Genomic DNA, 23,028 nt, shown 5'->3' on the forward strand with positions numbered 1-23,028 from the left:
AGTAGATAGGAATGTCAAATGTATTTTGCAGCCCTTGAAGATTCATTTACATCTGAAAAGATGACGTATTTATTAACGCACGGAAATCCACGTAGACAATCATCGAGAATACAATGTGGGTTGGCTATTTGGGTTCAGATTATATACTTTGGAGAGGTTTTTTTTTTGTTATTCTTTGGCTGCCTGGAGATGTGGCGTGTTCTACGCATGTAATATTTTACGACGACTTTAATACAAATTTCTAGAGCGATTATAATTTTGGCCGTTTTTTTCAATTGCGGATTGGGTTTTACATTGTATTTTGGCTGAAAACTGTCGATGGGATCTGGCAACCCGAGATGGGACGACGAAGAAGAAAAAGCGGTTGCTAAGCTAGTAGCGTACTTGGTAACCGAGTTCCCTAACAACAAACTCGAAAGAGTCAACTTATTTGGATATATTCATGGGAAAAAAAACGAGTTCGCGCTAACGAAATTACATCGTCGCCTTGTTGACCATGATGTAGGTAGAATTATTGAGCAGACGCATTGGTGAGGAGCATTGAGAGCTAACGTATGCTAACCCATTAGCTTCAAAGCTAATAATGATATACACCACCGTTTAACAAATATTTTTGCTAACATAGCTTTTCTTCTCCTCCCGGAATGTTTACAAAAACAATCCAAACCAAGATAAAGTATAGCCGACCCGTCTCTGGCCGAGTGACGTGCTAACTGTATTCAGACGAATGTTATATAGCAATACAGGTATAGTTTATCGATATTTAATCGTCGATAACTAGATCCTTACAAGAGCGAATGCATCGTGGTCGAACCTTGTAATTATCATGGAGAAGGAACAGCACAATACTGTTGTCTTCAACGCCTCAAAAAGAGAGTTGTTTACCACCAGCAATGGTTACAAATCCATACAGAAGCACATTAGGACTCAATGGAAAATTCAAAGGTCGGTGTGACAGGCTTTTTGTCTATTGTAAAACTATTGAGTGGAAATGAACTATTTTATGTGATAAATGATTCTTATAGTATGAAGGAAGAGTTGTCATTGGACAAAGTGAAAGGTGTGAAGCTGTGGATAACTGCAGGCCCACGAGAGAAGTTTACAGCATCAGAGGTTAGATTATCAAAATTGTTACACAATAAATATTGTTCCTTTGTGGGTGGGATAGTGGAAAATATTAAAGTGAGTTTACATGCATTGCTGGGATGTCATATTTGTTGTCTTGTTTTCATTCAGCTGGAAGTACTGAAACACTACCTGGATGATGGAGGAAATATTCTGGTCATGCTTGGGGAAGGAGGAGAAAAGAAATTTGACACAAACATCAACTTTCTCCTGGAAGAATTTGGAATTATGGTTAACAATGGTGCAAATGGATATAATCTTCCATCTCACTGTTCCAGTTGTCAGTTGATGTTATTGTTCATCATGTGTGGTTTTGTCAATTTGCAATACGACAGATGCCGTTTTTCGGACAAGGTACTACAAGTACTATCATCCCAAGGAAGCGCTTGTGTCTGATGGTGTGTTGAACAGGTGTGGTGCTATGTTTGAATATACAAATGTATATGGTCTATATCCTGTATCAATTTGAATTCGGCAAATGTGCATTGATCTTATTTAGGGAGATTAGCCGCGCTGCTGGCAAATCAATGCCAGGAATAACTGAAGATGACAATGTTGGAAATAACACACAGTGAGTGATTTATTCTCCTAGATAATTCTTTTCAGCTGAATGCTACATCCCCACTTTTTTTTTTTTTTAAAACCCTGAGCCTTTCTGTATTCATGCAGGGCTCTGTCATTTGTGTACCCTTACGGTGCCACACTGAATGTAATGAAGCCGGCTGTGGCTGTTCTTTCAACTGGTTCCATCTGCTTCCCCCTCCACCGGCCTGTCGTGGCCTTCTATCAAGGAAAGGTCAGCACGCTAAATAGTCATTGTGTACCCAATACAGCAAATACTTGGAGTCCTGTTAATGTGATGTCTCATGTCTTATTTAGGGGACAGGCAAATTGGTAGTAGTTGGTTCCTGCCACATGTTCAGCGATCAGTTCATAGACAAGGAGGAGAACAATAAAATCCTGGTGAGTATGGCTATGAATGTAGCGTGTATCGCCGCATAGAGCAGCCTGACCTTTTTGGCAGCACGTAAATTAGTCACGCTCACCTCCAGGAAAAAGATGACAAGCAGTATTTATTATCTTCACTATGATGTCTTATGCACTGACGAAATGAGTCGTGGTAGCTGTTGTTATGACAGCACACAGCACAGGTCAACTGTTAAGCTGGAGAGGAAACCTCCTGAGAGTTTTATTACTGACAAAAAGAATTAGGAAGTGCAACACCCACACAAGCACAGGCACAGCCGACAAGACAAAAATTGTATTTGGCTAAGCTGGGGAAGAAAAAAAAGATATTAATGATGTGTTACTCTATTTTGTCACAACAGGGTGTCGTGCTGCAGTGGCTCATGACTGAAAATATTCAGCTGAATCAGATTGATGCAGAAGACCCAGAGGTGAATCTGTGCAATTCAGTGGGAAAAGATCATGACATAAGAAGTGCATTGAAAACAGCTATTTATTTATTTATTTTTTTAAAAAAATATACTTATTTAGATCACAGATTACACCATGTTGCCGCACATTGGGTGTTTGTCCGAACAACTCACGCAGTACTTCCAAGAGGGCGATGAAAACCCCAGGGACTTCACTTCTCTTCTGGATGTCTCTTTTTTCAGTCTGTCAACAGACACTTTACCCCAAGTCCTCAGGTAAAATCGGAACGCGTGGAAGCCATGACAGTATTACAGCACTACAGACTTCCTTCTGTCTTTTGTTTTCCTTAAGGATGTCCTGTTTTCCACAGTGTGTATAAGCATCTGAATGTCAAAGACGAGCCACTGCAGCTGATCGCACCACAGTTTGAGACCCCTCTGCCTCAGTTGCAACCTGCTGTAAGTGTCTGTTCTGCATTCCTTTCCCTCTGTATTGGTTCACAGCATCCGTTAATGACACTTAAGTTGTATTTCATGACGGAATGGGAAAATATCCATCCATTCATCCATCATTATCGATGCCGCTTTTCCTCACAAGGTTCGTGAGCATGCCGGAGCCATTTTCGGGCAGTAGGCGGGGTATGTCCTCCACTGGTTGCCAGCCAATCTCAGGGCACACAAAAACAAACAACAACTCACGCTCGCAATCACTCATCGGGCCAATGTAGAGTGCTCCATTAACTTACCGTGCATGTCTTTGGAATGTGTGAGAAAACCGGAACACCTAGAGAAAAGACATACAAAAAACATGAAAACTCCACACAGGAAGGCCGGCGCTAGAATCGACTTTTCGATCCACATCTATCCATGCCTCGGGTTTTCCACTTTCTTGATCTAATAGGCTTTCTTATTTGGTTATGCAAAACGGCGGCCTTGGAGAGACAATTGTTGTTGGGCGGGAACTTCCTCATTACATGTCCATTCAGTTGTAAAACAGTAATGGGGCTGCCTCAACAAGTCATTTGTATTTGTCATTTGCTTGAGGGAAAATCAGTGTGTCTTTGGAATGGATAAATGTTTTACTCTTTTTAAGGTTTATTTTTTTTTAAATTGGTAGTTGTCCATACATATAGTAAGGATCCTGCAATGTTCCAATATATGTGCTGAGGGTCAAATAATTAGATGCAGTGACCTCTGTTTTACAGGCGTGTCCGCACATACCGGTACTTAAAAGCTACGCGTGGGGCACAGCACCGTCACTAATTAGCACATTGGGAACATCAGCCATTGTCTACAACAACGTGTTTGTTTCTGCTTGTACTGTCTGCCTTCCGAGCTCAAACACACAAATGTGAACACAACTAAGTCAATTTGCTGGTTAAACGTTATCACCCCTCGGAGATAAAAAGGACAACAGCTTCAGACGGAAGTTAGGAGTCGTGCGCTGTGGTTTTGATAACATGTCAATCTACTGAATAAAGTATTGCTATAGCTCTAGCGTGGTAATCGGACGTTTTTACTGGTTACATTTTAGGCCTGCTTTCATGGATCAGAATACCAAAGAAATATTAGGCTACCAGGACGCTGATTTCTTTTTACGATCACTTTTCATTCATAAAAATGAATTTCATATAGTTTGCAACATGTGCTATTTCAATAGTTTTATTTTGCACTTTGATCATTTTGTTCTTCACTTGGTGCCTGACTGAATAAAAGCAAAGTACTTAATTGAGAATTTCAAGTTCATTTTGTCCGAATTAAATTATGTAACCTAACACTTTGACCAAGGCAGCACATTTTAATGACGCTTTTTACCTTGCAGGTCTTTCCTCCAATCTTGAGCGATTTGTCTCCACCAACGCTGGACCTGTTTGATTTAGATGAAGCTTTCTCTTCGGAGAAAGTGCGCCTAGCACAGCTCACCAATAAATGTAAGCTCAGTCTTTGAGCTGACGGCTGATGTTTAACGGGTTAATGCTGACATTTCTACCTGGGTCTGCTTACAGGCACGGACGACGACCTTGAATTTTACATCAGGAAATGTGGTGAAATTTTGGGCGTGACTCCCAAGTTGGACAAAGATCAGAGGGATGCAAAGCACATACTGGAACACATTTTCTTCCAAGTTGCGGAGTTTAAGAAACTCAATCAAGTGAGCGCGCTTAAATATAATTTAATGTACATTGAAGTATATAACTAATTTTTTTTTTGTTTTCTATCAGGAGCAAGATGTCAACACTGAGACACGGTTCACACCATCTTGACTGGATTAAAATGATTTAATATTCCAGATTTTTTAATAAACACTACCATCAATGTGCTGATATTGGCATATTTGTTGTTGACCTAAAAAACACTATAATAATGTTTTTGGGACTCAATATTTTATATACATTAAAATGAAAACAATATTGTAAATATTAAAGCAATTAAAGTCATTGGTACAACCCCTAATTCCTGAAGAACATTTTGTGTTGAACTCTTGGCTCATTTATTTGTTGACATTTTCCGTTTACAGTGGCCAAAGACACTGTCATGTTCCAAATAGTTTTGGAGAAAAATATGTCCGATGCAAACATTGAATATAAATCAGGTCTGTATTTACACTAGGTAGCGACCAAATAGCGCACATGCCGACGTTAGGAAGGATCACAGGATCAATTCAATGACCAAAATCATTTGAACATTAATTTAATATCCGGAACATCCAGGTTTAGGTGCCATTTACTTGTACACGTTTTCTTGTGACTCATTAAAAAATAAAAATCTATACACTGCTAAAACAAGTAGGGTGCACTAGTTAGTAGAATGTTTTGCCCAATACTTCTTAGTGCGTAATTGATTCTGACAGGTAAACTACTGTGCTGTACTTGCTTACTTTGCTTAGCTCATCTAGCACAGATTCTACAGTTCTTGGTCGTTGCACGGCGACATTGCGCTGACGCGCATACGTACTGCGCGTGATGACGTCACCGAACTTCCGACTTCGTGGGAAGGGCGCGAGATAGAAATCCAGGAGCGCGGACTGCACAAGACAGTCGGGCGGGCGCGCGCGCTGAACTCTCGGTGCTAAAGACTTGAGCAAAATAGCACCAAGCTTGCAAACAAGATCCACATTTGGCCGCTTCATAAAGGAACCGCATCTCAAAAACAATCGGAACATTTCTGCTCATGACGTGAAAGGGCTGCGGGACAAGTCGTCGTATTGTAAACAACTGGAAAAAAAAGGGGGGAAATGTCCTGGTGGCCGCGCGGGTAAGAAGCCGATCGTTGTTATTGAAATTAACTGTGTATCATCGATACTATTTCTTTGACCTGCGAAGAAGTTTTCCATGTCGACGTTGCAAATCAGACATCTGACTGACTACTGTAACATGTTGGTGTATGTTGGAGCATATTTGACCTCATTGACTCCTGTGCATGCCGCCTTTTCCTTTTCCGGGCGGACCAAGACGTATAGTAGGCTGCAACATTGACTTTTTTTTCAGTAGCGATTCTTCTGTTGGTTCACAGAACCTATGAATCCAAGTTCCAACCCAGAACTGAAATGTTTCAGTTCTGTATGTTTATTTAGCCGAACTTGGGGAAATAAACCAAGTTTTCATCCGTACGAATTTTCCACCTCATCTGTTATCAGTTGACTCCGCTGATTCTGTTCCTCCGCGTTTGAGCCGTTTCTTTGATGTGTTTACAAGTTCAACCAGATCAAGCCGTCAGGTCCTCCTCCCTTTTGGATGTTTTTCTAAGTCTTAACTGTTTTTTATTAATAGCAACCTGTCATCTGATGTTAGTCCCCAAAGTTTTGAACATGAATTGGTGCAACCCCTGCTATAAAACCTGTCATTTTATTATAGTGTGCAAGCAAACGATAGACCCCTCGCAAATTTTAATCTATTAAATAGGATATACTGCAGATCTTGCAGTCTGGTTTAAAACACTGCAAAGCACAGAGTTAGCTTGATTAAGTTTTTCATTGACATACATCTTGGGAAATGACTCTTGAGGACTACAGGTATGTTTGTCTTGTCCTGCTGGAACTAACTGCCATGTTCCAAACTGTGGTCCACAGTATCTCATTGGCTCACTTACAGCTCCTTGTGGACATACTGTAAGTGGTCGCGCTCTGGATCGGTTTAGATTCTGTCTTCCAGTAATCCTCAAAAGTTTTGAGCGCCACTCTGTTATGCTGTCTTTTGAGGTTCCACAAGGTTCGATTTTAGGGTTGCTGCTTTTTAAAAAAAAAAATATTTATATACTTTTTTTAATTACTACCTAAGGTTCCAAGTCGAGTAGTACAGTCCGATTTATGTGCCTTTAAAAGAAGAAAGATGCTTTCTCATTATAACCACTTTTATTATGTCTTTAAGACATCCAAGCTTTAATTGAAGCAAACCAAATTGATGGTATTTAGTCCCTCCCTGTTAACTTGGGCGCCTTGACACATTTTGTAGAGCCGCCTGTTTCAGACTCGAGTTTTAAGTTGGGCAGTGATTTTGAATCGGTTCAGCAAATCAGTGCAGTTGTCAAGTGCACCCATTTTGAAATCCCGCCTCAAAACCCCAATTGTATTTCTTACCACCTTTTTTTTTTTTTAGTGTTTCTAAATGAAGTTATAATAAATTGTTGTATGTCCAATTTCTATTTATATACAGCATTTGGTTTCTGCTATGATTGTTCTAAAAGTTTAGTTTGAATCAAACGAACTTGAGCCTCAGCTATTTGAGGTCTATCAGTTTTTGTTTTTTTTTTCTTTCAGTGAGGAGGGGGAGGACAACCAGCATCCTGACACCGATTCGGATGTTGCGGAGCAGAGAGATGGTGGTAAAGTGAAAATCAAGTGGACACAAGAGGAGGTAATCTGACACAACGTTCGCATTCTTTGAATAAGTTATCATCTTGTTACAGAATTTGGAACTCTTCAGTGAGACTAAACATTCTTGATGTCCTACAGGATGACAAGCTGAAGGTACTGGTTCAAAAACTGGGACAGAATGATTGGAAGAATGTCGCCGCCCATATACAAGTGAGTTGTTTGTAAAACACTTGAAACCAGAGGTCATATTAAAGAATGTGTTCAAGCTTCTATTGATATCTGAATGATTTTGTTTCTCTCATGTTTAGAATCGCACTGAACACCAATGTCAGCATCGTTGGTTTAAGGTTTTGGATCCCGACCTAATTAAAGGCCCTTGGACAAAAGAAGAAGATGACAAGGTAGGGTGTTATTTGGTGCAGTTTGACGGAAAGATGCTTGCAACGTCACATGCCGTGGATTGTGTTCCTCAGGTCATCGAGCTCGTAAATCTCTACGGCAACAAACAATGGAGTGTGGTCGCCAAGCATCTGAAGGGTCGGGTTGGGAAGCAGTGTCGAGAGCGTTGGCACAACCATCTCAACCCCTGCGTGAAGAAGTCTTCGTGGACGGCTGCCGAGGACCTCATCATCTATAAGGCTCACTGCATTCTTGGAAATCGCTGGGCTGAGATTGCAAAGCTATTGCCGGGGAGGTAAGGTTGCCGTGGTCAATCCGTCACATTTTTCAAAGGCGCTTTTGCATATACTCTGTGGAAATATTATCAAACAGGACTGATAACGCAGTCAAGAATCACTGGAACTCAACCATTAAGCGCAAAGTACAAATGGGCTTCTACTCAAGAGAGGATTTTAAACCGAGTGAGCTTGAAGAGCTGCTCGCTCATGTGAAAGATATGCAGGTGGGCTGTTTTCTTGAACGATCGCATTCTCCCTGTCATGAATGCATTATGATACCTTCACATTCTGTTTATGACAGTATTATACGCTCCTAATGTTAAGATTTTGATTATGCAGATGCCCAATTGCTCCCAAGACCACGCTGACCCGGATTCAGAGCAGGAAACATACACCGCTGTAAGCAGATACACTTAGCATTTAAATTGCGTATGATGTCTGTAATTTCACAAAGACCATCTGCAGTATACCGTCAGTGCTCTGAATGTCGATATCTTCACTCATTGCAGGAAATGTCAGACCTAACCACCGTTAATGGTGATGACAAGGCAGGTCCTTCCCGGGTTGTGCCCTCTCCAAAGGACAGTTCAAGTCTTCTGTCAGACGTCGACAACACAGGAGAGATGACTTCTACCAACTGGGTTGTGGACAACTCTGGATTTCTGTCCCCCGCGGGGACTGTATTGAGGGAGGTCCTGGACATGGTGGATGGGGTAGGAATTCTTAATAGCAGTGCCACGCACCACATTTTAAGGCCTTGTTCAAAGTATTCTGTCAATCTACGGCTCCAAGTTCACACGTTATTAAGTTTGACTCTTGTTATTTTAGTAGTATTGAATAAAATTTCATCCGTCCATCCATAAATTGAAAATATAAAGTACTAGTCTTCACAGTTGGCACCGTTTTAATTTTTTTTTTTTGTGCCGTATGGTACTGTTCTTCTGCAAAATATTTCCTTGTCTGATAGGATCTCGATGGCTGGTGTAACCTCGCCGCATTCGACTTGCCTGAAGAGAGCCCAAGCCCAGAACGCCACCAGTTCCGTCTTGAAGGCAGTGCCCTGCAGGAGTTAAGCAAAGGCAGCAAAGGAGAACTCATACCGATCTCACCCGGTGTGATCACACCTCCATCCATATTGAGTCATCGAAGTCGGAGACGCTTGTCTCCGGACGCTAATAATATAATGACGCCCAAGAGCACACCCGTAAAGATATTGCCCTTTTCACCCTCTCAAGTAAGTCTTCTCCCTCTGGCTGCTGTGATGTCATTGTCCGTGAAGGTCCACATGTCTTAACTTCCAAATGTGTCCTCAGTTCCTGAACATGTGGACGAAGCTGGACACTCATGACCTGGAGAACCCATCGCTCACGTCCACGCCGGTGTGCAGCCAGAAAGCCATCGTTACCACACCCCTGCAGAGGGACAAGACCCCGATCAATCGGAAGGGAAGCTCTGCGTAAGTGCCGAGCTCTGATGCCGATCTGGTGTTTTCTTGTACATTTCTTCGTGTCAAGCATTCGCGGTTTGTCTTTGTGTAGATTTGTTACACCCAACCACAAGTCGGAGCTCTGCGCGATGCCACGCACTCCAACACCATTCAAAAATGCCATGGAGAAATACGGATCCTTGCAACCTCTGGTAAGGTTATGTCTCTGGGTGACACCAATTTCAATGGTGACATCTTGAACTTTTATTTACAAAGTCCAGCTTCCATGTAGATGGGACGTATTGTAATATGTAAATAAAAACATCACAGTGATTTGGAAAAAAATATATAGATTGAGAGAATCCTGAGAAATCGTTGCACATAAGCGGCAAGGACGAAAACCAACATTCATCTTCTCATCTGAGCTGGACTGAGGCAAGGAGGGAAATTGTACTGTGGTCTGACGAGTCTACATTTGAAATGGTTTTTGGAACTCATGGGCATCATTCACTCCGGGCCAAAGAAAAAAAAAAAAGGAGCCTCGGGATTGTCAGCCTAAAGTTCAAAAGCCAACTTTTGGAATGTTATGGGGGCGTGTTAGTGCCCATTCCAAGGGCAACCTGCTCATCTGTGAAGGCAATGCCAAGCCACATTCCGCATGTGTGCATCAAACACGAGTGGGAAAGAATTCCACCTTGAAAGCTTCAACAAATGGTGTCCTCAGCTTCCACACGCGTTTTGAGAATTATTGTACGGAAAGGTGATGACCATGTTCCTGTCACAGCTTTTTGGGGACAGGCAACAAATTCAAAATGCGTGAATAATTGTAATTAGGTCTTTCTGGGCATCCGTGAGGTTGTCATGACAACAAAGAGTGGATTTACTTACTGTGCTGGTCCCGCCGCCAGCCGAGTGGTTCCTTTCCCATATTGACAGATGTAGTGAGGAAAAAAATGCTATTTTAAAGAGAGTTTCGGATTGGACCTATCAGCACCAACAACTGGCGTGCATGTGACTGTTTCTTTGGCCATATTACATACTGTGTCATATTTTGTGTTGTGTTGTCTCAGCCTCAGACTCCCAACCTTGAGGATGACATTAATGAAGTGATCTTCAGAGATGTGGGGATTGACTTGGCGCTTCAACTTCCAATTGTTCCTGAGCAAAGACGCAAAGCTGTGGTAACTTTGATGATTTGATTCTGTCATATATGAAGCGTTGTAAAAGAGTGTTGGAGAGCCACTATTGTCGCATTCCAACTCATGTGAACTAAAGCCTTTTTATTTTGACTTCAAGTTCCCATGTTGGAGTTTTGGTCGGGAGACAATTTCATGAAGGCAAATTAGTGTTAAATGCTTTTTTCAGAAAGTATACTCGTACACTGACTGGACCGGATTTGATTTTTTTTCCCCAGCTTCGCCCTCCGATGAAGAAAGTCCGGAAATCATTGGCACTAGACGACTGCCAAGTGATGCCCAAGTCCAAGCGCAAAACTAAGACAGATGCCAAAAGTTGCATGAAGGTGATTACTGCAAAAAAAAAAAAAACGTGCCGTTATCCTCCATTATGTTTTAATATGGATAACCGATTCGTCTTTTTTTGTTTCCCTTGCTCACAGGAAGAACCTTTGATGGTTGACGTAAGCGCCTGTTGTCGTAAAATCCATGAAAATATTTTGGATCAGGGATTCCTTTTGGGGCCAAGTGACAGCGCTATTTTTCCCAGTGTGCTGCCCCCAATTCTGGCAAGTTCCATCTTCAGATATATTTTTTTTAAATGTGATTTCCCATTGGAAAAGTATCTGATTTGGCCTCCCGCTTTTGCCATCCTTTTCTTTCTCGCTAGATGTCCAAAGAATGGGAGGCAGTTGTATGTGGGCAGACGAAAGATCAGCGCATTATGACGGAGAAAGCAAGATGCTTCCTGTACTCCTTAACATAGCGCACGCCAAGCAGAGCTCTGGTCTTGTCATGAGACTATTTGCACCTTGCTACCAAGTTGTTACACAAACACAACAGAACGTTCACTTGTTTGCTTTTGTACCTTTGTGAAGAAACGTACTGTATGCGCATTGTAAATGTCGGAACATGTTGGAAGGACTTACTAGTAGTCAACATGTTTACGTTATTGCTTCAATCGAAAACTTCTGCAGGGACACGATGGAAGTAAATCAGAATAGATTTTGTTTCATTCCAAAGGCCACGTTAAGGCCTGAAACTAATATAAGAATTGCTGTCAAACATCTTTGTAAAGAAATAGTTGAGTGCTCAACTAAGAAAATCATGACTTGATATACACTTGCAATCAATGAAAATGGTTTTCCATTGCATGTGTGGGCGTGTCTGTAATTTTGCGATTGACTTGTGCGAACTGTTATGCAACGGTTGCGGATCCCCAAAACTTTAGGTTTCCTATGTGGCGTAAATTGAAGTTAATTTGAAAAAAATGAGAAACGTTTAGGAAGATGTCTGTTAATAATTGGAAGCACCTCAAACATACATATTAAATTCATCATGCAATGACTCATTGCTTCAACACAGTAAAATGTCATTACCTCATCTTGGTTATTTATTTCCGTTTTGAAGTGCAATGACTGTACATCATCAAGGTTATATTTCCTCAAGACAAACACTGCTCTTCAAAATGAGTTCTTCAACAGCTCTCATTTCATTTTTAGGTACTGCAACTTTATATGCTAAAAGATTTCTATTAGAACCCATCTGTTATTCTGAATAATACAATAAACAGTCAACCACAATTATTTCTTTACGGCCCAACGATTTTCTTACCAACAGAGGCCTCTCTGCTGGCATCTTACCGATATTCATTTGCTTTCCAAAAGAATGATACCATTTCCGGTGGTGGCCCACGTCACCGATTTGGAGCGTTAAAAGCTGGGATCTCCACACCATCTCATGCTGGTACAGTCCTAACCAAACCCAATTATTCTGTCAACTGATGAAGGCTTCTCGGATGAGGTGAGATACTTCTTCCAAGACAAGCAGAGCCGTCTGGTTTGTGATTGATTCACTGAATTGAGAAATCTTTTTAAAAAAAACAGGAGTGAAATAGTTAATGTTCTAGAACCACAGGAAGTTTCTCAGATAGAAAATTAGAATAACTTAAAGCAGTGATTCTCAAAGTATATTATTTGATAAGTGAACTCTTTATTCTAGTGGTACGTCAAAGAATTACTGCCCAAGAACGGTTCAGTTGTATTTTACTTTTCATTTCAATGCATTTAATTTGTTTTTGTAATTGTTTCTTTCTACACTTACTTAGATACCAATTGTATTTATTATTTGCAAGTGCAATGTTTTTTAATTGAACCCTTATTTGTTTAAGTACTGCTTTTTATTTTCCTTTAGTGAAGCACTGTGTTTATGTTGATACTGCTTGATGCTACAATATTAGCTTACAATCATATAAATATAACTAAATAAAATAATGTATTTTTCATGAACACTTGGACATGGAGTACTGCACGAAGGTATTATTGGTCATGATGTTTTAAGTTATAAAAATTAAGTCTTGAATAAGAAAGAAATATCTTGGTTTATGTTTCAGGTTTTCGTCACGTGTTTCTCATCAGAATCCTCCCCAAAACAACAAATAATTGTGTCAATTGGCCACAAAAACTACAGTTTATATCTAAAATGTCTTTTACACATATAGATTGGTTGGATATAATGTTTGTATCATGTCATGACTCCCACAATATATACGTATACGTTAGACTCGGCTATTATTGTGAAATGCAAACCGGATATTACATCTATCTTGACAGGTCGCGATATGCACCGGAAGTAATCGTCCCTTTTGGTGACGCTGCATTAGACTGTCAGACATGGAATTGTTCAGTGAGTGAATGAATCATTGTTTTATCATACCTTGAAGTATTAATTTTGTATTCAATGGGCATCTGGCTAAGTATGCGATTAATTGTTGCATTGCGCTGACTATATTGGAAATAGCTTACAGGCATGGCGTGCCGCTACCGAGTACTGTCGTTAGCTAGCTTTTGTTGTGTAGCGAACAGCTGCAATGAAATTAAACCAATGCAAAAATCATTTGTGTCTATGAATTCACACCTACAGCGACGGAGGGTCAATTTTAATTCCCGTGTGTTCGCAGGGCTTCTCGGATTGGTGCTTCTCAGCCTGGCTCTCGTTGGAGCGCAGACGCTCACGCCGGGTCACTATCTCTCCCTCTCCGATATTTCTCGACTTCAGAATCTCCTGAGCGAGCCCTTCGAAGACTTGGAGTCGGCCTACTACTCTGTTGTCGGCCTCACCAAACTTGGAGCCATTGTTCCCGATCACGAGGTACGTAAAGCATTCTTTTATCCTTTTAGATATACGTTTTGTCCGGAAGAAAAATGGCCACGTCTTGGACGTTTTGCCTGATATGTGTGACCTATTTTTACCTTGAGTTAAATGAATGAATTGGTATTTATTTGTTTGTTATTTTTAGGAAGTATGCCAGTTCTTAAACTCCCAGCTTGATCCCACCAATGTCGACTCAGTCTTCTTTGCTGCAGAGACTAGCCAAGCCATTTCTGAATGTGAGGTAGGAGCACCAATAATCTCACCAGCGGCGCTGCCAGGGATTTTGGGCCCCATGAAAAGAAATCTTACTGGGTACTCCCCCAGCTTTGGAAAATTTTGATGCAGTTTTATTTAAAACTATGCTTTTTAGAATAAGCACTGAAAATATAATGGAATTCATGTAGATTCGATTATTTGCTGGAAGTCTGAGACCCGATATCCCAAAACCATCTCGTTCTTTCCATAATTGGACACAAAAAGTTCAAAGTAAAGTTATGGGAAATAAAACCGTTAAATAACCCTTTCTCGTCGCTTTTCAGATCCGTGTGACCAACGAAACCCGAGACATCCTTCTGGCTGCTGTCAGCGAAGACTCCACCATGTCTCAGATTCACCGGGCTGTGAGCGCGCTTAGCTCTTTGGGGCTTCCTCTGACGTCTCAGGAGGTCGTTGGTGCACTCACAGCTCGCATCAACAAGGAGGACAATGTTGTGGCGTGAGTTATATTTGCAAATGCATTGGTTGGGTTTTCTACGTGTGTGCTACTAGGATCTGATTATTTTGGTGTTTCCAATGAACCTTTTGGACAGCATTACCTTAGCTCTGCAAACAGCCACCCGCCTTTCTCAGCAAGCAGAACTTGGAGGAATACTGGAGGAAATTGAGGTGAGGGCTTTGACATCCACCAGGTGGTGCTGTGGCACTTGTCTATGGCAATAGTCCCACTTGACGTTTTCTTATTTTTTAAATTTTATTTCTTTTTCTTTTTAAACTTCCAGGATCTGACAGCACGTTTAGATGATCTTGGTGGTATCTTCCTCCATTTTGAAGAGGGACTTGAAGCCACTGCCACGTTTGTAACTGCTGCGTATGCCCTATCAGACCATGTGGATATGGAGCCTCCCCTCAAACAGGTAGGATTCATTCTTTTGTTTTGTCATTGCAAGAGATAGCCAAAGTTTTGTTTCAGGGACATTACAGATAGTTTTTGAAGCAGTTTTTTTTTATATCTTAGACAATGTTTGTTTTAAAAATTTAAGGCATACACAGGTCGATCATATTTGTTTTTTGAGAAAATGTATCTGCAAAGTAGTTTTTTTTTCATGTAGTTTTGAAAGTGGTTAATTAATTTGAATTAATCATTCAATTATGTGGCAAAGTGTTACCGCACATCTCAAGTCTGGAATTCTGGGGGTGGCCTTCTTTCCACAGGACCAAGTCATTCAGCTGGTGAACTCCATTTTCAGCAAGAAGTCCTGGGACTCTCTGGCTGAGGCCTTCAGTGTGGCAAATGCTGCCGCCACCCTCTCCAACAACCGTTTCCATGTTCCCGTGGTGGTCAACACTCACGGCCCGCCCACTGTGTCGCACAGCCAGCCAACTCTGCAGGTATAAATGCGGAATGCCGCTGCAGTTTATCGATACTTGTCATGTTGAATTTCCTCAGTAATTCTGTTTCTCTTTTGCATCACCAGATCCTTGTTACTGACGTCATGTCTCAGCCTCTGGCCTCAGCCAATGTGCAAGTGGAATCTGCTTATGCCGTGGCCTCCAAGAGCATGATTCTTGGCCAAGCACCATTCACTTTCAATGAGTAGGTGTCAAAAAGAGTGGTTTATAAATCACACATATGTGTGCGTTTTGCATTCCTGGTCCTCTATTGGGATTTAGTTTTAAACTCGGACCGTCAACCCAAATGAGTGTTTCCTGCTTTTCAGCGGCGTCTTTGAACTGAACTTCATGTCCCAGCAACCAGCCAGTGGATATTACCAGTTCACGGTTTCTGTAACTGGTGACAGTCGCTTGATTGCCAATCATGTTGAGGTGACGTTATTTTACACACGTATGCTTTTGAAAGGTTTAAACAAAAAAAATAATATTAGTAAGGTATTCACATTTCTTTTGATGTCTTGGTTTTTTTGGCACCGGTTTCCTTTTTCAGTTCAGTACACTTTAGAATCAGCACTCCATGATTCAAGCCTCCCAAAGCTTAGCCTGTTTTGAGGGGTGGTCTTGTCTTTTGAAAATAACTGACATTTCATGCCTCACTCTACCATGCAAACAATACTAGTCGAGTTTTTGTGATCATGATGGCTGGGGGCGGAGCTAAGAGGTTCAACCGGCCACCGACTTGCGCTCGTGCAAGCAAAGGGGGGAAAGTGAGCACAATCAAAGTACATTTTTTCATCAAGTGTCCTCTATCACCAATCATTTGTGCACGGCCCTAATACTCCGACGCATCGCCTTTTTGTTGTGTTGCTTTTCCCGTGCAGCTCAAAGTGAAAGTGTCGACCGAAGTAGCTGTTACCAATATGGACCTCTCGGTGGTGGATAAAGACCAGAGCATCGGCACAAAGACTACCAGGTTTGAAATCAAGTTTGATGCACATTTGCCCTTTCACTGGGAGTAAGTGACTAAACGTTGTTTTAAAATGCTCCAGGGTCGAGTATCCCTCCAAAGCCAAGACCTCGTTCACTGCTGATAGTCACCAGAACTTTGCCATGGCCTTCCAGCTGATTGATGTCAACACTGCAATGGAACTTACGCCCCATCAGGTTTGGAATGAATATTTCCGCTCCCAACAGTCGCGTCAAGTTGTGCTCATTTGTTCTCTCTCACAGACTTTTGTCCGGCTGCACAATCAGAAAACCGGCCAGGAGGTTGTTTTTGTCGCTGAGCCCGATGCCAAGGGTCTGTACAAGTTTGAGTTGGACGCAGCAGAGCGTAAGACGGAATTTGCGCTTATCTCCGGAACATATTCCCTCTACCTCATGGTTGGGGATGCCACACTGGAGAACCCCATCTTGTGGAATGTGGTTAGTGTCGTCAGCGGACTGTAAATCTTTGTCTCATTCATAACGCTAACGTTCACCATTGGTCTGTTCAAAGGCTGATGTCGTGCTGAGGTTTGTGGATGAGGAAGCCCCCGCTACCATCCAATCTAAGACTCTTTACGTCCCCAAACCAGTGATCCAAGTAAATGATTTTGTGAATGACATGGTGAAATTAGACATCAGGCAGCAAAAGATTAAACATTCAACTTCCTCTGTAGCACGTATTCAGGGAACCGGAGAAGAAGCCTCCAACAGTCGTTTCCAACACGTTCACTGCGCTTGTCCTGTCGCCACTCCTGCTTCTGCTCATCCTGGTAGCTATGCACTTCTTATATTAATTTTTTTGTATTCGTCAAGTAAACTGAATGCCCAGCTGTCTCATTTTTTCCGTTTAGAAAAACTGCTCGCTTTTTTTTTAATCAGTAGTGAACCAAAGATTAAATGTATTACTTTAGAAATTTGAATGCCTAACACAATTTGTTTTCCAGAGAATTTGTAGTGTTCAGTAATGGTTATTGATTAAACGAGAGCTTTGTGAGGCTGAACGTAAACATATTTCCCATTACATTGTTTGCATCTTTTCAATATGACAACTTTGTCGCAATTTTATATCTCCCCTCCTTTTGCAGTGGATTAAGCTCGGGGCAAACATTTCCAACTTTAGCTTTTCTCCAAGCACCCTTCTCTTCCATGTTGGACATGCAGGTTGGTCTCTCGCTCTTTACAATGTAAAATATAGATTGTTGTTTAGTCCCTTTTTTTTGTTTTTGCTTAAGATGGCAGTCATTAATGATACTGTGCCTAGTCAAGTTGCTCTAAAAAAAATGGTCTCATTTAAAAAAAAAAAAGGGAAAACGAAAATTGTTGTTCAAAACCACTTATCAGGAAACTAAGGCTGAAAACAGATGCATCAAAAAATATATAAAATGCTTTAAAAACTTGAACAAAATATTACTCCACTGGATAATTTTCTGTATGTTGTCAAATGTTTCTATTCGTCTAGCGAAGTCTAAGCTCCCAGGTTCTAGTGTAGCGACGTCTGCTAACATAATTGTCACCCATAGATGGCAGTGTCACCTCAGTTTGTCGCCTACAAACGGTGAAATCATGTTGGTGTTCAAACGCTCTTATGTATTTTTTTTGTAGCTCTGCTGGGCCTGATGTACGTCTACTGGACCCACTTGAACATGTTCCAGACGCTTAAGTACCTGGCAATTATTGGTGCTGTAACATTCCTGGCCGGGAACCGCATGCTGGCACAGAAAGCTGTAAAGAGGTAAATGTGTCGTTGGCGCAAGGGCACAACAGATTTCTTAGAGAGCTCCTGATTCTTGAGAGGGAGGACGAGAGCATTCGAGAGTCCTTCACATATGAAGGACTTTGATGCTCTGAGGCTATTTCATAGTTCTTTGGCCCAAAATAAGGAAAAATGCTGTCCTTTGTGGCTTGGCCCTCAACGCTTGATCTCGGTGCCAGGCTCTTCCTCGGGGAAGACACCTGACTGCGAGAGAGATGGTGTGAGTGGGCAATTTCTTGAAGAGCCTGTAAAGTATCTGAGTGAGCATTTTATCACTCGTGGCGCTGCCATAAGATGTTCTCTTTTTTGCTTCACTTTTACCTCTTGTTCCTCTTTTTTAATCCTTTCCATGCAAGTTGGCAACTCCCACCTAGCGAGGTCTCACTGAGGATGTCCTCATTTCCTGTCACTGTCACCTTGGTCCCCTTTTATCCACATGCCGCTGACTCTTTACTCCTCTTTCAGGATTGCCGCTGAGCAAAGTAGTAGGTTGGCAAAGTATAGGAGCCTTCGATAAAGTAAGAAAAGAGCTGGTTGTGTTCCCAGGCTCAAGTAAGGGCTTTATAGCTGCACTGCATCCGTATCATGGCTGGCTGTAGGGGTGGGAACAATAATTGCGTTTTCGATGGCCTTGGTTGTCATTTTAAGAAGATTCTGCGTCGATTCAGAACGTGAAATAGAATTCCTTGCTCTTCCTTGAGTTCTGCAATTGTTTTAAAAAGTGTTTTACATGGACTGTAAAATGTAAGCCAGTGTTGCGGTGAATCGTAATCGTAGGCCTCTGAATGGCAAATGAGTTGAATCGTGAATCGTGAGGTGATTCCCACCCCTAGTCGTCGGCATGCATGGCTGTGTGGTGCTCCTACTCAACTCATCCTAACTTAGCCTTCTCATGTGCTCGCCAACTTGCTGGTTTGCCGTGCACTTATCACCCCTTGAACATTACAACTACTCTTTTGTCACCCCTCCATTTTATAGTCTATTGTTGCCATTTTTCAACATCTGATTTAGGATTGGTGTGTTGTGAGCCAAAGTCATCCGCATTATTTGCATCCTTGATATTAGTTGTGGTTTTATATTTTTGTGCCGTGTATTTAAATGCATGTTTGGCACAGAGTTGGCAGAGCATTCTTTATTGTTATTGTATATGTTTATTATTATAAGTAATTTTTTGCACATGAGGAGTAACTGGTGAAATCAGTAAAAGTGCTCTCTCTCTCTTATTCCCCTGACAGAATTGAGAAAAAATAAGCTTAGGACATGAAAGGAAGAGAGTGAAGGAGCACACGTTTCCCCACTTGGAGTCGAGCCCCAATACATCCCATCGCGTTTTGGAACAGTGTAACAGTTGAAGAATGTGTTGCTTAATGGAAGGAAATTGAGAAACAGTTAAAAGGTCTCGGACATCAGACCAGTTCTACCCGACTGCTCCACTGTGTGGCAACGCGATTGATCATTGCACTTCATCTTCCTGTGAGATTATTTTACTTGTTGTACAACATGCCAGTGTTGTCTGTGCTCTGATTTGTATTTTTGTGGTGGAATGTTTTTTTTTTTTTAATTTTGTTTGTTTTGTACATTACCCTTCATCCACTCTCTCAGTTGGATTTCACCTCTTAACAGTTTTTGCTCGGTGTGTCTCAGCCGCTCATTAACATGCCAGCATATTTGCCTGCTGGTTTGAACTAATTGCAACTGTACGTCACAGTACTTCAAATTGTACAAACTGTTTGAGCGTGCGTCAAGGCCGAGCTTGTTTCCTATTGGGTACAAATTTGCAAACCTGTGAGAAACGTTTTTTTTTCCTTCTGAAGAAATAAAGAAATGGAGGTGAATTCAGTTGTTATGTCTTTTGTATGTGTGAAAGGACACATTTAGATCAAGACAAATGGAATAACAGGATGTCTCAAAAAGAAAGAAGTCTCTCTTTGACTGCGAGGATACAAGCCTGTAGGCAGGAGAGTGTTCCAGAATTTGTGTTTCTCAACCTTTATTGAGCAAAAGCATATATATATATATATATATATAATGCGTATAAAAATCTCAGCACACAATAGAAGTCACAAACAAGAATTATCTGTATATACAGACATCCCTCTATCATGGTTTTTATATATTGCACATTTTTTCGAAGAATTATTTTTTAGACAAGTTTTCGTTTCACTGCGACGTGTAGGGGTGGTATTAAACTATAAAACATTTTTTATTATTCATGTTCACTGTGACTTTTTTCTATGCATGTTTTTCTTGCAAGGTGTATTTTTTTTACTTCAAGTTCGTTTACAGTGTGTTTAAGAAGTAATTTTTCTACTAGTTTCAACGTGCATAAAGCATTTAGGAGCCAGGGTTATTTCAAAACTTATTCTCTATCACATCATGGGGGTGTTTAGAAAGGAACTCCCGTGGTGAACAGGGGGATTGTCACTACTTAATGAAATAATCAGGATCATGTCTCAATTTGTTAAAAAAAAAAAAGAAGAACATATTCGATGTGAAATCTGAGCGCGTTTTGTTCAAACAGTTATTTTGTTGAATGAATGGCTACAAGTGGATCCATTGCGATTAGTGTCCTCGTCTGCCATCTAGTGGAAAAGCATTGAATTGTCAAAAGATTATTCGTCGAAAGTATTTTTTTTTTTAGACCGGTTTAATGAAATTGGTTATATTCCCCACATTCAGCACACCTGATTATCACTTATGGCAGGCTATTGTGCCACTGCAAATTGGTTGAGAATCTTCTCGCTGTTAGAGTGTGAATTTACATAAATGCTTGTACCAAGCACGATCACATCACCATCTTGCCATTTGTTTGAGCTGCATGGTTTTCCTCATAGCTTTAATGGGAATTAAAAATAGCATTTCATATTGTTTGTAAAGAAATGGAGCCTCAGGCTGAAAACAAACTTGATGGTTTTGAGAATGAGCACATGCCGCAGTGCTTCCGATCCATTCATGTGATTCTCTTCACTTTGCAGTCTGTTGGGAACAAAGAGTTGAGTTGGGAAAAAGTCCGACACATTGCTGTGTGTTTCCTGGGCAGTATCAAAAGTGTTTACCTGAGCCTCATGGCATTTCATGAAGTCCTCTGTATCTTTGATTGCTCTGAATGGACGTCAGATCTTCTTTGTACGTTCCTTCGTAGATATCTGCCTGACGTTTCATATAGCTCTCACTTTCATCTCTGCGAAAAAAGAACAGTGCTCATTCAGGTTTCATTGTGTCGCGGGCATGCAATTGCCACAATAATATCTTCCGTTGTGCTTTCAGCTGCTGTATTTGCGCACAGTTTAAAGGCCTTTCATTGTCCAGGTAAAACCTACCCAAGACGTTTGCCCATAATGGTCTGAAGAAACTTCCTGGCAGATATTTGGCCCAACACTTTCCTGTAACTGTTTGTAAAGATGGCATCAGCGTGGCGGCCCAAGCTGAAATTAGATGAGATATACAAAAATAATAATAGTTTACATTCTCTCTCTCTCTCTCGTACTTCTGCAGTGTGGTACTGACCGTAAGTCTGTCCTCTCTTGAGCAGAACTTGTGTCTTCTAGCTGCTCTGGATTCTTTAGAGAAGATGTCATCAAGATGGATGTATCCCTCTGGCCAAACCTGAGAAATACCAACTATTAACAGTAACAAATTAACTGCACCTCGTTGCACCTTTTTTCTTTCAATGATGTAGCCACATCTTAGACTAAGAATATTCCAGAAAAAATAATCTTGCTCTTAAAAAATTATGACAGACGCCACTAATAGGAAGATCAAGGTGCAATTACAGACATCCTGACGCTTTAAGCGTAACAATTTCAGAGGGTGCAGCTCTGACATGCAATGGTGTAAAAAAAAAAAAAAAGCCATCGAAAAAGAAACGACGACTGTATGATCTGCCTATTCATCTGAACCATTTTTATAATGAAAAAAGTATATAAATTGAAATGATTATATGAACACACCCACATGATGGTCAGAAAATGAATTTCAAATTACTTTCACAATGATGCGGCACATCATTAGATGAGCTCGATAAATCTTACCTGATGGACGGGTATAGTGGGGATGCTGATATTGAGATGAAGAGGCAATAAAAGAGCAGCAATGCAGCTTTCTCCATCACAAAGGTTGTCCTGCAGAATAATGGAGAACTAAAGGGAAGGAGAGCAGCAGAAATTACATTTAAAAACAATGCTGAACCCCACTTTTCCTCGATGGCCAACAATTTTGCTGCAATGTGAAAGCAACATTGGAAAGAAAAAAAACTTTGCATGTTCAATATTATCAAAGAAGATATTACACTATTATAATAATAATAATAATAGTGAAAGATGAGTAGATTTCACTCACTTACCTATGGATTGTGTTTGATTCAGGGGAGTTCTTGCTGTTCCTCTTTATGCGTTGCTAGCCACTCTCATTATCTCTCACTTCCACAAAATACTGCAACACTGAAGTGTTTTCCCCCTGCATCCATGGTCAGTTTATACTCAACCTCACAGTCACTCCCACATCAGACATGATCACTCCCCCTTCTTGATTTTGCACGTGCGCTCTCTCAGGCTCTCATTGTCACACTACTTTTTAAATGAATTTGTATATCAACTACATTTTAATTGTTTGTTTGGTGATCAATCCGATGATTTGACATTATGATGAGAGACCCTGCACATGCAATGTAGAAAATTGTTCCAAATAATTCAAAGCTGATTCGTTGGCTGGACTAAAATCATAATCCTGGCTTTGTTAGTCGGACCCTTTTTAAAAATTTGTCAACCCCCGCCCCCTGCCCCAAAAATGGGCCTCCGGCTGGGCCGGATGGTTCCGCTCCCGGGTCGGACTGCCCTGCATATATACAGTACAATACAATAATACATGCAATGTAATAAATTTATGGCACATTTATTTATTGAATTCCATATTTAATAAATGAACGAACGAACA

At 41.0% G+C, this 23,028-nt stretch overlaps 4 protein-coding genes and 1 long non-coding RNA gene across 6 annotated transcripts; 3 read left to right on the forward strand and 2 right to left on the reverse strand.

The window, feature by feature from the left end:
* Window positions 1-122: 122 nt before the first annotated feature.
* Window positions 123-4,948, forward strand: ift52 (intraflagellar transport 52 homolog (Chlamydomonas)). Its single transcript, XM_088308562.1, has 13 exons — window positions 123-945; window positions 1,026-1,113; window positions 1,237-1,366; window positions 1,461-1,536; window positions 1,625-1,696; window positions 1,795-1,921; window positions 2,005-2,088; window positions 2,454-2,522; window positions 2,623-2,777; window positions 2,873-2,960; window positions 4,324-4,432; window positions 4,508-4,653; window positions 4,724-4,948. Exons 1-13 carry the CDS (start codon window positions 827-829, stop codon window positions 4,763-4,765), a joined length of 1,305 nt encoding a protein of 434 aa, XP_088164688.1. The 5' UTR covers window positions 123-826; the 3' UTR covers window positions 4,766-4,948.
* LOC148326721 (uncharacterized) lies at window positions 2,606-5,526 on the reverse strand. Its single transcript, XR_015845777.1, has 3 exons — window positions 5,380-5,526; window positions 3,248-3,285; window positions 2,606-3,168 (listed from the first exon to the last, which is right to left on the reverse strand). It is a non-coding gene; the product is annotated as an uncharacterized LOC148326721 (long non-coding RNA).
* Window positions 5,408-11,746, forward strand: mybl2b (MYB proto-oncogene like 2b). Its single transcript, XM_088308553.1, has 15 exons — window positions 5,408-5,756; window positions 7,258-7,354; window positions 7,453-7,524; window positions 7,623-7,715; window positions 7,788-8,008; window positions 8,086-8,215; window positions 8,331-8,390; window positions 8,501-8,704; window positions 8,959-9,225; window positions 9,305-9,447; window positions 9,530-9,629; window positions 10,488-10,598; window positions 10,832-10,939; window positions 11,036-11,161; window positions 11,263-11,746. Exons 1-15 carry the CDS (start codon window positions 5,737-5,739, stop codon window positions 11,356-11,358), a joined length of 1,848 nt encoding a protein of 615 aa, XP_088164679.1. The 5' UTR covers window positions 5,408-5,736; the 3' UTR covers window positions 11,359-11,746.
* A 1,440-nt stretch (window positions 11,747-13,186) lies between these two features.
* rpn2 (ribophorin II) lies at window positions 13,187-19,631 on the forward strand. 2 transcript variants are annotated; one of them, XM_088308550.1, is made up of 18 exons: window positions 13,187-13,277; window positions 13,552-13,742; window positions 13,891-13,986; window positions 14,285-14,460; window positions 14,555-14,630; window positions 14,744-14,878; window positions 15,177-15,353; window positions 15,440-15,558; window positions 15,683-15,788; window positions 16,238-16,329; window positions 16,406-16,520; window positions 16,587-16,781; window positions 16,855-16,941; window positions 17,018-17,113; window positions 17,429-17,504; window positions 17,946-18,075; window positions 18,562-18,648; window positions 19,332-19,631. In XM_088308550.1, the coding sequence occupies exons 1-17, from the start codon at window positions 13,265-13,267 to the stop codon at window positions 18,611-18,613; spliced, it is 1,932 nt and encodes a 643-aa protein (XP_088164676.1). In that variant the 5' UTR covers window positions 13,187-13,264; the 3' UTR covers window positions 18,614-18,648; window positions 19,332-19,631. The 2 variants fall into 2 exon arrangements, with proteins under 2 accessions (XP_088164676.1, XP_088164677.1); XM_088308551.1 differs by lacking the exon at window positions 18,562-18,648.
* A 439-nt stretch (window positions 19,632-20,070) lies between these two features.
* Window positions 20,071-22,531, reverse strand: ghrh (growth hormone releasing hormone). The gene is made up of 6 exons (XM_088308566.1): window positions 22,439-22,531; window positions 22,128-22,235; window positions 21,604-21,702; window positions 21,417-21,521; window positions 21,153-21,277; window positions 20,071-21,072 (listed from the first exon to the last, which is right to left on the reverse strand). The coding sequence occupies exons 2-5, from the start codon at window positions 22,202-22,204 to the stop codon at window positions 21,160-21,162; spliced, it is 399 nt and encodes a 132-aa protein (XP_088164692.1). The 5' UTR covers window positions 22,205-22,235; window positions 22,439-22,531; the 3' UTR covers window positions 20,071-21,072; window positions 21,153-21,159.
* Window positions 22,532-23,028: the final 497 nt, after the last annotated feature.

This window comes from Idiotropiscis lumnitzeri, chromosome 11 (genome assembly GCF_059441095.1).
Source record: "Idiotropiscis lumnitzeri isolate Australia: NSW breed Sydney's pygmy pipehorse chromosome 11, RoL_Ilum_1.0, whole genome shotgun sequence".
Taxonomy (NCBI): domain Eukaryota; kingdom Metazoa; phylum Chordata; class Actinopteri; order Syngnathiformes; family Syngnathidae; genus Idiotropiscis; species Idiotropiscis lumnitzeri.